This window comes from Aquarana catesbeiana, linkage group LG02 (genome assembly GCF_042186555.1).
Source record: "Aquarana catesbeiana isolate 2022-GZ linkage group LG02, ASM4218655v1, whole genome shotgun sequence".
In the NCBI taxonomy this organism is placed as follows: Eukaryota; Metazoa; Chordata; class Amphibia; order Anura; family Ranidae; genus Aquarana; species Aquarana catesbeiana.
The window spans coordinates 414,436,547-414,451,030 of NC_133325.1; the positions used below are offsets into that span (position 1 = coordinate 414,436,547).

The window sequence follows — 14,484 nt, forward strand, 5'->3', positions numbered from 1 at the left end:
TTCCAACATGACAATGATCCAAAAGTTGACCTGTCATTGGCTACAGCAGAATAAAGTGAAGGTCCTGGAGTGGCTATCTCAGTCTCCTGACCTCAATATCACAGAGCCACTGTGGGGAGATCTCAAACGTGCTGTTCATGCAAGACAGTCCAAGAATTTACAGAAACTGGAAGCTTTTTGCCAAGAGGAATGGGCAGCTTTTCCATCTGAGAAGATAAAGAGCCTCAACCACAAATACCACAAAAGACTTCAAGCTGTCATTGATGTTAAAGGGGCAATACACGGTATTAAGAACTGAGGTATGTAAACTTTTGATCAGGGTCATTTGGGTACAAGTTTCTGTTTTCATTATGATTTAAAAAGAGTAAACACAGTTGACTGATAATAAATGGCTTCAGCCAAACACCAACCATGAGTGAAAGAAAAGTTTTTGTGTTTTCATAGTCTCTGAAAAATGGCCAAGAAATCATAAGTTCTGGCAGGGTATGTAAACTTATGAGCACAACTGTATATAGATATATAGCTATAGCTATATATCTATATAGATCTATCTATCTATCTATCTATCTATCTATCTATCTATCTATCTATCTATCTATCTATCTATCTATCTATCTATCTATCTATCTATATATAAATATATATATATATATATATATATATATATATATATGTATATATATATAATGATAATGAAAACTAGATATATGCACTTAATGCATCAAACTGTGTCTGTCTTGAATCAATTAAATAAAAATTACCTTTAGCTGGTCTCCAGGTGCAAGGTTAAATGTCCGGGCCCTCAGTTGAACACCTTTGCCAGGCTGGCTTTGGATGGAGTAGATGCATTCATGGTAGTTGCTGTAGTTAGCTGGGTAATTTGGAGACAACAAAACACCCTGTGTCCCAGTGACAGATGCTCCGCACTCAGCTGAAATAGAAGAAGCGGGAAAGGAGTTAAGATCTAAAAAAAGACTCATGACTGTTAATAAAGGGAGGGGAACCTTGATCTATAACTATAACCTATCCAAATGATACAATAGTAAAACCAGGGCTTTTTTATTAGCAGGAACGTGGAGGAGTGCAGTTCCGGCACTTCCATCACTGAATGTATATAACTACAAGGGGTGGTGGTGTGCTGGAGGATCTATTGTTGCTGGCTGCTGAGGATCTATTGCTGCTGAGGAGATCTGTTGTTGCTGGTGGGGGATCTATTGTTGCTGGTGGGGGGGGGTTCTTTTGTTGCTTCAAATGATCTACTGTTGAGGGAGGGGTCTATTGTTGCTGGAGGAATCTTCTGTTGCTGGTGAATTGATTGTTGCTGAGGGGGTTTATTGATGGCTGCAGGGGATATATTTTACTGGTTTTCCTGTTATCATTAACAAATTCCATACAAATTACTTAGCACCACAAAATGATACTTGGATCGCACCACAAAACGATACTTGGATCTTTATTCTCTATAAGGGCCAGTACTGGTTGGCTGGTAGGGATCAAACCAAAAGACAGTGTTCAGAAGGGGGTAGGGGGGTGGACACAAGTGGTGACTCAGAAGGGGGGAGTATCTGCACCTATTCTCTTTGAGAAAAAAAAATCCTGGCTAAAACTATAAATTTTATTATTCCCTGTCCATTAGTTCACACTCCTACTATTAGTTCCACTTTCCTACACTAAATCCCTGTTGCTTTAACCACCACTCAGTTATGTCTTGGCCAATAGAATGTCATATTTCCTAAACACTTTCTTTAGCAATGTTATACAACCCAATAAGTAAGGATTCAAACCAAGATGAATAAGTCTTTAAATATACTTCACATTGTTCTAAAAAAAAGCAGGGGGTGTAAAAATCAATGACACTACACTGTGAACTTGATACAATCTAACACCTTTCTCTACTTTGCCGCACTAGATTGACTTGAGTCTTTCTACGTGAACTGAAAATGTTAAGTTGTGCTGTGAGAGCCTTTGCACATTTTAGAAAGTGTGAATTTCCTATTATCCTCTATGAAACATTCAGCTCTATGTCTTCTGATGTAAGAAAAATTGTGCGTGATTGTAAAACATTATGGAGCAGGGTGCTGAGAAAATATTGTTTCAACAAAAATTAGCAGTTTAGCTGCACAATAAAATTACATTTAATTATCTTTCGTAGGAAGATAATTAGCCAAGACTGACAAAGGAAATAAAAATGTTCAAGAGGCAGTACAACAATGTAGATGCTGTAAGCTCTCACTAGGGATGAGCCGAACAACCCCTGGTTCGGTTTGCACCAGAACTTGCGAACAGGCAAAAAATTCATACGAACACACAAACACTGTTAACGTCTATAGGCCACGAACATGAAAAATCAAAAGTGCTAATTTTAAAGGCTTATATGCAAGTTATTGCCATAAAAAGTGTTTGGGGACCCGGGTCCCCAAAAAGCGGCCACTTTTTCAGGAGTGGTGATTTTAATAATGCTTAAAGTTAAACAATAAAAATGAAATATTCCTTTTAATATTATGCCTGGGGGGTGTCCTTAGTATGCCTGTAAAGTAGCGCATCTTTCCCGTGTTTAGAACAGTACCACAGCAAAATTATATTTCTAAAGGAAAAGATGTCATTTAAAACTGCTCACGGCTGTATTGTAATGTCGGGTCCCGGCAACCGGGGCCACCCGGTGACCTAAACAGGTGACCCCACCCCCTCTGACATTATCTGACATCACATGATGTCAGAAGGGAGCAGGGTCATCCTTTTACATCACCGGGTGGCCCGGCCCTCAGCAATATAATAGATGTCAATGCAGAAAGCCTGCAGTCAGCGGGAGCCTCTCATGGAGGCAGAGTTTTTTTCCATTTTTTTTTCTCAGTTCGTCGGATGCTATGATCGAAGATGGACATCGCGGGACACTTTTAAAAAAAATAAAGGACTTGTCCCAAATTGTCTACTGTCATTTTGACCAATTTGACACTTTTTTTGGTGAATGTGTAGGGGTACAATGTACCCGTTACCCATTCACATGGGGGGCGGGATCCGGGGGTACCCTTGTTAAAGGGGGCTTCCAGATTTCGATAAGACCCTCGCCCGCAGACTCCCACAACCATCGGGCAATGGTTGTGGGTATGAGGCCCTTGTCCCCATCAACATGGGGACAAGGTGTTTTGGGGGGCCTCAAAGCATCCTCCCCACGTTGAGGGCATGTGGTCCGGTATGATTCAGGAGGTGGGCGCTCTCTTGTCCCCCCTTTTCCTGCAGCCTGCCAGGTTGCGTGTTCGGATAAGGGTCTGGTATGGATTTTGGGGGGACCCCTATGCCATTTTTTTTAAACATTTTGGCAAGGGGTTCCCCTTAAAATCCATACCAGACCTGAGGGGCCTAGTATGAATTTTGGGGGACCCCTACGCCTTTTTTTAATTTTGGCACAGGGTTCCCCTTAATATCCATACCAGACCCAAAGGGCCTGGTAATGGACTTGGGGGGGACCCATGCCGTTTTTTTTCAATGATTTTTATCTATATTGCCAGTATCCGGCTACATTACAGCAGTTTTAAATGACATGTTTTCCTTTACAAATGTAATTTTGCTGCTCTCATTCATAAAACTATATACAGCTGCCATGTAAGCAGCCTTATATAGTGTGGGGTGTGGACTCCGAGATATGATTGGCCAAGGGCACCCTGCCTTTGGCAAATCATGGCTCTTACAGCAGAGCACGCTGTGATTGGCCAAAGCATACAGGTCTCGCCATTCATTATGGCACGTTCTGTGGGTGCTCGAATTTCCCGTGAACACCCCATAATTTGGTATTCGGCAAACGGGAGAACACCCGATGTTCGAGTCGAACTTACGTTCGATTCGAACAGCGGGCTCATCCCTAGCTCTCACTAGATACAAAAACGTTTTAGGTTAAGTAAGAAAATATCTGTATTCTAAAACATAAATATAATTAGTAATATCCGATCCATTTTTATGCAAGAGCCGAATTTCTTATTTTCTTGCATATTTTCCTTTAAGTGTGTGTAAACCCCAGTAATAAACTTTCTTTAATTTGCTCCCTTTTCATCTGTTAAATACACAATTAAAGTCAGTTATATCTGTTCTATAAGTGCAAAAAATACCTGTTGATGCCATTCATTATCAGCCCTTCCCAGTTCAACTCTGTAGACTACAACACATCTCCCCCCTATGTTATGGAGAGGAGGATAGTGAGATGCGTTTTGTAGTCCTAACACACTCCCTCACCTAAGGTGACAACACTAGAAAAAGTATGCAGCCACCGCATCTAAGTACTAATAAGCTGAGGTATAGTACATTTTTGTTCTTGGATTTAGATACACTTTAATAATCTCCCTCTTCCTCAAACCTGTTCTTGTTTTTCTCTTTTCCCCCTATTTTTCATCAAATTTATAAATTATAAATAACTAATTAAGGACCACTTGGTGGCAGACTGTTGTGGACCATACCACATTGTAAAACTACACATTTGACCACCACTGAAATCTTTTTGCCTTTACCTCCTAGGTTGGAGTAAACTTGATATCCCTTATTCTATGCAGACTATAGCTTTGTAAAACTATGGTGCTCTTGGGTTACAGTCAAAACTAGTGTACTGCCTGTACAGATTATTATTTCCTTACTTTAAGTGCTCATGTGTTGACAGTCATATTAAAAAGAACCTATATATGACACGCCGGGGGTGTACCTACAGGAGTCAAAGGGGATGCAATTGCCATGAAGCCCCCCTGTACACCTGAAAAGGAGGAGCGGCTTGGGGTGACAGCAGCATATAAAGGAACCCATGCCCTCCATTCCCCTCCTGCAGCCTGTGAAAGCCAGCTTCTCCTCCCCTCCTGCCCACAGGCATTCAGCAGTTGCAGGAGAAAAATGGAGGTACCGGGTCCTCTATATGCCACGGCCCCTGCCACCCCTTCTATACAGCTCTTTCTGCTGCCTCCCACTCCCCTGTGTACCCTCCTGACCCACCTCCAAGCGCTGATGGCATTCCCCCTGCCCTCTTCTGCTGGCTCCTGCAGGGGATGTGTCAAGATGTGGGCCAGCCCCTTCCTGTTCTGAATGGACAGAGTCAGTGATCGGTACCGAACACTGACTCTGTCCATTCATAACTGCAGCATAGTAAACTGTAAAACTTCAGTTTGTGAATGAATCGGAATCTCTGTACATTGCTATCCCTGTCCATTCATTCTGTGCAGCGGAGCCCGCAGAGATGGAGATTGAGGGTGTGTCCTCAATCTCCTTTTTCTGTCTCAAAAGGGGAATATCAGAGGTCTGTTTAGACCACTGATAATTCACCAAAGCCCCTCAATGGGGCTCCTAAAAAAACCTGTAAAAAATAATACAAAGTAAAATTGTAAAAAAAAAAAAAAAATAGAATGGTAAAAAATAAGAAAAAAATAAAATAGCAAACATTTTAAAACTACTAACACCAGTGGCAGAACTACCACTGTCACATAGGTCGCACATGCGACCATACCCTGCCATTCTGCCATCGGGCTTGTAGAGAAAGGCCCCGGTCTCAGAGGGAAGGGTCCCGGCCGGAGGTCAGGAGGGCCCTGCATGGTTTCTTGCACTGGGGTCCTGAGGTTTCTAGTTATGTCTCTGTGACATGTCAATTCCAAATTAGTGATAGCAATGCCAACTTTATGGCATGAAACGTTTACCCCCCAAAACAACAAAAGTGCCATACCTAGACTTTTGCCTAAAACCCTAATTAATTTGTATTAGTTCAGTAATAATATTTCTTAACACTAATATGTCCATTCAGGAGTGGCTTGTTATACTGTCCACCATGGCTTGTGACATTTGTGATAAGAGACACTCCAGGATGCACAAGTGCTCTAGAACATTGTAGTGACATGTGCTTAACATGTGCCTCAAAATGCCAATACTGCACACTACAGAATTGTAAATAAGATCTGAAAAGCATTACCTTAGCAATGGCCTTAGCAAAGCCAGCATTTAAAGAGTTTGGAGTCGTCACATTAGCAAGTGAATGCAATTTTGTTTTGGTAAGTGTAATGCTTTCATATGTACCCCTAGTTGCTTGTTAAAAAAAGGTAAAGATGTAAGTAGCAATAAGGTTAATAAATACAATCAATTGGATGTCAAACTGTATGTTTTAATGCATTATTTTCTACTGCTGACACTGTTTGCACTGCTGAAACATTAACATATTTTGCAATGAAGAGAACAATTTATTTTCAAAGGTTTTTTTTTTTTTTTTTTTTTACATAACAAATGGATAGTTTCCAAATATATAAATTATATATTTTCCTTATACAAAATAGAATATATACTTTAAAAGGTACAAAGACATTAGTATTCAAAAAAAAAAAAAATCATACCTGCACACAATCTACGGACTGGGTAAATACTCGAATGAATTTGATAGGGATTTAAAAAGCGGCTGCATTGCATTAACCTCCCTGGCGGTAATCCTGAGTGTGGCTCAGGGTTTATTTTCAGTACCAAAATTGGTAACCCCCGAGCCACACTCAGGGTTACACCATAGTATCCCTCTAATTTATTTACCTTGTCCCTACGACACCCCCGATGTCCTCCCGCTGTGTCCTCCAGCCGTGTCCTCCAGCCATGCTCTGCGGCCAATGCATCTGTCTTCCGGGTTCCGTTCCCTGCGAGCGCCGCGATGCATGGTGGCGGAGCCGGCGGGAAATTAAAAAAAGTTCAAAACATAACATACACACAATATATTGTAATCTGTAGATTACATTACTCTATCAAACCATTTCACCTCAGTTTTGTCCCTAGTGCTTTGTCCAGTGCCCTGCCTGCACTTTTATCGTTCTTCCTGCCTGGGAACTTGAGAATGTCCATGGCATCCAAAAAGCGTCCCTTTAGGTCAAAAGAGGTTTTAGACCAGCTAGAAAACAGCGACAGTGAATTAGAATCACTTTCAGAATTGAGCGATAGTGATTAGTGGGGAAATTCGTCATTGAACACTGAAAGTGACGACAGTGAATACTCTGCGACTGAGCTCAGTGATGTACGACTATGGTGCTCTATTGACTGTGATACGGATCAGGTAGCGCCCCCAAGATTACCATTTATTGGAGCATCTGGTATGAAAGTAGACGTTGAACACAACAACCCCTTGGCACACTTACAATTATTTCTGACCGATGAGGTTATTGAAAAAATTGTTACCGGTACAAAGAGCAACAATTAGCTACTACGCATCAGAGGTTTCCAAGAAGCAGAAATTGGGAGCCAGTGACCAAAGATGACATTTGGAAATTTCTGGGTCTAATAATACTTCAGGGAGTGGGGGTAAACCCCTGCAGAAGTGGACAACTAATAAATTACTTGCCACTCCATTCTTTGGCACGGTCATGTCAGAGTACAGATTTTCCCTGATCATAAAATATTTACATTTCGAAAACAACGAAGAATTTAATAAAACTACTCATCCTGCACCAAAACTAAAGAAAATTTGGGAAGTATCTCAAATGAGTCTAAAGAATTTCCAATGGAGCTATGTGCCAGAAAGATGATGTCAACATAGATTATATTCTAATGGCCTACAAGGGAAGGCTCAGCTGGGTACAATACATTGCATCAAAGAGAGCACGATTTGGCATAAAATCCTACATGCTATGCAAATTGTCAACTGGCTATATTTGGAATTCAGTCATGTACACTGGAAAAGGAACAAGATTCAATCCAAAATACAGCAACTATGGAATGGCAACATCGTCAGTAGGGATGGGCGAATGGTTCGGCCCAAGCATAAGTTCGGGCCGAACTTTGGCTGTTCGGATGTTCTGCGAACACCGAACAATATGCGGTGTTCGGGGCAAATTTGAAAGCCACTGGAACACCGTTAAAGTCTATGGGAAACTAACATGAAAAATCAAAAGTGCTTATTTTAAAGTCTTATATGCAAGTTATTGTCATAAAAAGTGTTTGGGGACCTGGGTCCTGCCCCAGGGGACATGTATCAATGCAAATTTCTTTTTAAAAAGGGAGCAGTGATTTTTTTAATGCTTAAAGTGAAACAATAAAAATGAAATATTCCTTTAAACATCATGCCTGGGGGGTGTCTATAGTATGCCTGTAAAGTGGTGCATTTTTCCCGTGTTTAGAACAGTACCGCAGCAAAATGACATTTCTAAAGGAAAAATTGTCATTTAAAACTGATTGCGGCTGTAATGAATTGTCGGGTCTCGACAATATAGATAAAACTCATTGAAAAAAAGAGCATGGGATCCTCCCAGTCCATTACCAGGCCCTTTGGGTCTGATATGAATATTAAGGGAAACACCGAACCAAAAATGTTTTAAAAAATTGCGTGGGGGTCCCCCTAAAATCCATACCAGGCCCTTCGGGCCTGATATGGAAATTAAGGGGAACTCTGCACCAAATTAAAAAAAAATGACGTGGGGGTCCCCTCCAAAATCCATATCAGACCCTTCAGGTCTGGTATGGATTTTAAGGGGAACCCTGTGCCAAAATTAAAAATAAAATGGCGTAAGGGTCCCCCCAAAATCCATACCAAACCTTTATCTGAGCATGCAACCTGGCAGGCTGCAGGAAAAGAGGGGGGGATGAGAGAGCGCCCCCCCTCCTGAACCGTACCAGGCCACATGCCCTCAACATGGGGAGGGTGCTTTGGGGTAGCCCCCCAAAGCACCTTGTCCCCATGTTGATGGGGACAAGGGCCTCATCCCTTGACGTACCCGGATGACCCCGCCCCCTCTGATGCCACAGGGACTTTCTCGGTTACGTAAACGGGTGACCCCGCCCCCTCTGACGCCACAAGGGTGTTTGGCTCATCTCTAATCATCAGTTCTTTCACTCATTGAGCCATTGCTAAATCAGGGCTATTGCGTAACAACCGACAACTTTTATACGTCTCCTAAACTTTATGAGTTCCTTCTGAAAAACAAAATGGATGCCTATGGAACCGTTTAGGCTAACTGGCACGACATGCCGCCAATGTTTGCCAATAAGAAGTTGAAAACTGGAGAAATGGTTGCCTGTCAGAAAGGCAAAATGATGGCACTGCGATGGCGTGACAAGAAAGATGTGTGCCTAATGAGTAAAGTTCATAATACCTCCACTGTTATGGTACGCACGAAATCATGAAGCCATAAGTAGTGATAGACTACAACAACATCATGGGAGGTGTCGACAGAGCCAGCCAAGCAATGAAATTCTACCCAGCAATGAGGAAACAGCAAAAGAAGTACTACAAGAAGATCATCAGGCATCTTCTTGAGGAATGCTTGTGGAATGCCTACATTCTGCTAAAAAAAAAGAGTGACAAGCCTGTGATTCGAACGTATCTTTGAGAACCACCAAACACCATCGATGGCTGTGAATAGAGCTGGACGTTGTGCTGTTGGCGTTGTCAACCTCGAACGCCTGACTGGTCATCACTTCATGGACTACATCCCACCAAGCGAGAAAAAGTCAGCACCTACAAGGATGTACATGGTTTGCTGCTCGAAGCTAGATGACAGTGGAAAGAAAATCAGAAAGGAAACCAGGTTCCATTGTCCTGATTGTGACGTTGGACTTTGTGCAGTTATGATTTTGTGTTTCAAACGTTATCATACCCGGGATGTCTACTAGACTTTTGTTTGGATATATTTAAGTGAGTTATTCCTAAGAATTACAGGCCTACAATATAAAACAACACATTGTCATGCAAAACAATGGAACCATGTACCACTTTGACATTCAAAAGTACTGACATAATCAGACCGCTAGGGAGGCTAAGGCTAGCTGCAAAACTATCCTTTTCCTTTTTACCAAACTTATGATAGCATAGCTTTACCATCACATAGTGTTTCATTGGCTGCCCCAGCATTTTCTTGCGAAGATTGTGTGTTTGATGGACCTGAACATTAGAGGTGGTGTCTTGTGGCAAGTAGAAATCTTTGACCAGGCTGTTTTTGTACACTGGTTTGACTTCTACAAGTGCGTGGCACAAAGGGCTTTGAAGAAAAGCTGGCTGACAATAGTAATATCACCCTGGTTTGCTTGATTCCAAATTTGTATGTGTTAAACGTCCTCCTCAATAGTTTCTGGTGGGAGCTGAGCAACTTTGTCTTTCAGAAGCTGGCTATATAGGCTCACACATGGATTCCTAAAACTTAGTTTCTGGAAGAAAAGAGAAGACATTAGAACTGCTAAATTTTACATACAGATAAACGTAATCATTAGAGCTACATCTGTTACTGTTATGCCCCGTACACACGGTCGGACTTTGTTCGGACATTCCGACAACAAAATCCTAGGATTTTTTCTGACGGCTGTTGGCTCAAACTTGTCTTGCATACACATGGTCACACAAAGTTGTCGGAAAATCCGATCGTTCTGAACGCGGTGACGTAAAACACGTACGTCGGGACTATAAACGGGGCAGTGGCCAATAGCTTTCATCAATTTATTTATTCTGAGCATGCGTGGCACTTTGTCCGTCGGATTTGTGTACACACCATCGGAATTTCCGACAACGGATTTTGTTGTCGGAAAATTTTATATCCTGCTCTCAAACTTTGTGTGTCGGAAAATCCAATGGAAAATGTGTGATGGAGCCTACACATGGTCGGAATTTCCGACAACAAGGTCCTATCACACATTTTCCATCGGAAAATCCGACCGTGTGTACGGGGCATTAGAATAACTCCCAAATAACCCCCCCCATTAACTTGTCAGAGTGGTTTTTGGGATAAAATTTTATTTTTTTGGTTCTCTGTGTCAGTTGGGGTGGGAGTCACTTCTAGTGCCTGCGATACAACAGTAAAGCCCCGTACACACGATCTGACTTTCCGATGGTAGATGTTGGATGTCAGGCTGTTGGCAGAAAATCTGACCTGGTGTATGCTCCATCAGACAATTGTTGTCGGACTTTCTGCCAACAAATGTTGGCTAGCATGTTTTCAAATTTTCCGCCAACAAATGTGTGTTGTTGGATTTTCTGATCGTGTGTACACAAGTCCGTCGGACAAAAGTCCAAAGTACTAACATGCATGCTTGGAAGCAGAAGCGTAAACTAGCGTTTGTAATGGAGAATTAACATTCGTGATGTGGCAAATTATGAAATTTCCAAATGCAGCGCACAATTTTCTTCTTCTTTATTGGGATAATAATGAAGCTGCTTTGATGGTTATACTGATGGAGTTATTGCAAACAAATTTTCAAAGGGTTTTGTTTTCTAGTGATATCAAGAATAATATTATTATGTTTTTTTATTTTTTATTTGTGCAAGTTACCACAACACCATTATCCCGTAGTTTATAAGATCAAAGATACAACTATGTTGGTGTCCCTTGTCAATTTTACATCAAATTTTTTTAAATGTAACTGCCTACTCCCAAACTGTCATTTGAAGTAAACCACATAGCCAAGTATTATTCTACACATTTTTTTTTATTTTGAATTAAAAAAAAAAATAAAATTAGACATGCTATCTGCCAATAGAACTTAACCAAAAAGTGCATTCTATGCATCCAAAAAGATAGAAAATATACCAAATCAAATCATTATTTAACCAAAAAAATAATGTCAAAGCAATAACTCCAAGGCCAATAATAAATAACACATTATCTCCTCTGATTCCGCAACATGTCTGGTTGACGAACGGCAATTCAGAAACAAACTGAAAAGCAGGAAATGAAAAGCACTAAATGAAAAACGTGAAAAGAAAAGCGCGAATCAACACTCACCAAACTTCTACTAACACGAAAATTAGCAGAAGGAGCCCAAAGGGTGGCGCTAAAGAGCTGAAAAACCACGTAGTATGTCTAGTACGTCACTATGTTCATAATTGTTAGCCAACATTTGTGTGACCGTGTGTATGCAAGACAAGTTTGAACCAACACCCTTCGGACAAAATTCTACGGTTTTGTTGGTGAAAAGTCTGATCGTGTGTACGAGGCATAAGAGGAACTCTGCTTTTTAGACAGTTATTACAAGAACAGGCGTTCCCAATTGAAGATTTACATCCACCTCTTGTTCTGGTGACAAATCTGAAAATGTGTTATTCCCAGAATTTTTTGTCTTGGTGACAATGCTCACTGGGCCACATAGAGACAGTGAGTTTACACAAACAACAACAAAAACTTGACAGGGTATATAACACCCCCTTTCTTCCCCCCACTCTATCCAAACTTAAACCATACTAAATCCTTTGGTCATCAACACTATGGCAGAGGAACACAATCAACTAGATTTTGAGACCGTAATGTATTTTTTTTTTTAAATCTAAATATGAAAAAAAATACCTCTATAAAAAAGACCTCTATCTGAAAAGTGGAATCTTAAAGTGGGATATGCTAGCCAAACACACAAATTAGTAGTTCAAGAAATGTCGTAAAGCTTTTTTAAATACCATCCTGATGAAAGGGTTGGTATTTGCTGGCAATTGCTGCTGAAAAAAAAACTTAAATTCATAAAAAAACAAACAAAAAACTAAATATAATAAAAGCAAAATAGGGAAACACAAACATATAGAAAATGAACTTAGAATGTTGGAAACTCACCTGTACTATTTTATCTCTGCCAGCAATATTTTTTACACTTTCCTTGATTTTCCTGATATATTTTCACTGCTGTTTCACTGCTTTCCTGTAGTTGGTATTTTTGCATAGACATTTTCTCACTTGGAACATTGGACATAAACAAATCACCATCAAATGTTGATGTCTGTCGCAGGATCCAAGATCCAAAGATGAGCAGTGCTAATCAAACTCAGCAGATGTGACAACATTAGCACTGGCAAGCTTGAAGAAGATGATTGTTTCTGTCGTGACAGAGTGGTTGGTGGTTTTGCTTGTGGCTCTGAAGACAAATCTGGTGTATGTTTAGCTATCTGTGGTTAAAACACTGTAGCTTCAAATTTCATTCTAGTTAGAGGCAGATGGACAGCTCTATTGCTCGTTCTGATTACAGAGTGGGCTCTGGTTTTGCTGCTCATGCCAGCCTGCCTGCTATTAGAGCACTGTAGTCATGTCTGTGGATTGAAGCACACTGATGTGTTCTTCTGTATTATATAAGGCTGATTCTGCCGCTCTATGGATTGCATGGAGACTCAGAAGAATGATGTTCCCCTGCGGCCTCCATAGGTGTCAGAGAGAGCAGTGTCCGATTGTAATTCTCAGTGTCCTTCCATGGCCATCTTGGATGGGGTAGCCTTGATAAATATGGGACCCTGTCGGGATTCGTCAGGCATCTTGTAAGTGGATAGAGTACGGACAGGATCATGCTTATTAGGAATAGAGATTTAGCATCAATGAAAGGTTCCAGTATGAGGAGTGTAAGTATAGGGATACCACGTTAAATCCCTCAAGCACCAGTCTCCAGAGCTGCTATCCCTGCCAATCAACAACCCCAACTGCAGATGCCTCTGTTACTACAATTTTTTTCTGAATCTGTTACTGCAAGTGTTACTGCATCTATTAGGAGAAGGAGGATCTGGACAGCCACACTCCAATAAAAAAGCCTTTATTGTATGAAATAACAAAAGTTCAAACCACAGCAGGGTACAGGATAGATGGCTGATGCGTTTCACACTCTCAACAGTGCTTAGTCATAGCTACATAACCACAAAGTTTTGCCACAAATATATACTAGTGTATCATGAGTTATGTGATCAATTATGTGCTCAATTAGAATTAATTGATTAAATGGAGTTAATTAATTGAATAGCAAACAAGTGTGATTAGGTATAGGAGGCACACAAATATCCAGGAGAAAATGCAGAAGAATACCAATATATATGAAAAAAAGAGATAATGAAATTTGAATGAATCAAAAGAATTCCAATTGTAAAACCACAGCTCCTGGATAAATGTGCATGTGTAGTGCTGTAAATATATATATATATATATATATATATATATATATATATATATATATAAAATAAACACATAAAGTGCATTTGTATGTGAAAAAAAAAATATAATAACTGTATAATAAATATACAGTGTAATAGTAAACACCTGAAATGCAACATACATATGGAGAAAAATGTGGATATGGATAATACATACATATAAAAATATAGATTTCAATAACTGAAATATGTATACAAAAACATGTACAGCTCCTGGATAAATGTGCATGTGTAGTGCTGTAAATATATATATATATATATATATATATATATATATAAAATAAACACATAAAGTGCATTTGTATGTGAAAAAAAATATATAATAACTGTATAATAAATATACAGTGTAATAGTAAACACCTGAAATGCAACATACATATGGAGAAAAATGTGGATATGGATAATACATACATATAAAAATATAGATTTCAATAACTGAAATATGTATACAAAAACATGTACAGCTCCTGGATAAATGTGCATGTGTAGTGCTGTAAATATATATATATATATATATATATATATATATATATATATAAAATAAACACATAAAGTGCATTTGTATGTGAAAAAAAAAAATATAATAACTGTATAATAAATATACAGTGTAATAGTAAACACCT

At 39.9% G+C, this 14,484-nt stretch overlaps 1 protein-coding gene across 3 annotated transcripts in view; it reads right to left on the reverse strand.

Annotated features, from left to right (window-relative positions):
* Positions 1 to 14,484, reverse strand: part of CSMD2 (CUB and Sushi multiple domains 2) — a 1,533,565-nt gene that overhangs the window by 372,011 nt on the left and 1,147,070 nt on the right. For all 3 annotated transcript variants that reach the window (XM_073615428.1, XM_073615429.1, XM_073615430.1), the window contains one exon: positions 762 to 931. In XM_073615428.1, the coding sequence (XP_073471529.1) occupies positions 762 to 931 (170 nt within the window). The remainder of the gene's footprint in view (positions 1 to 761; positions 932 to 14,484) is intronic.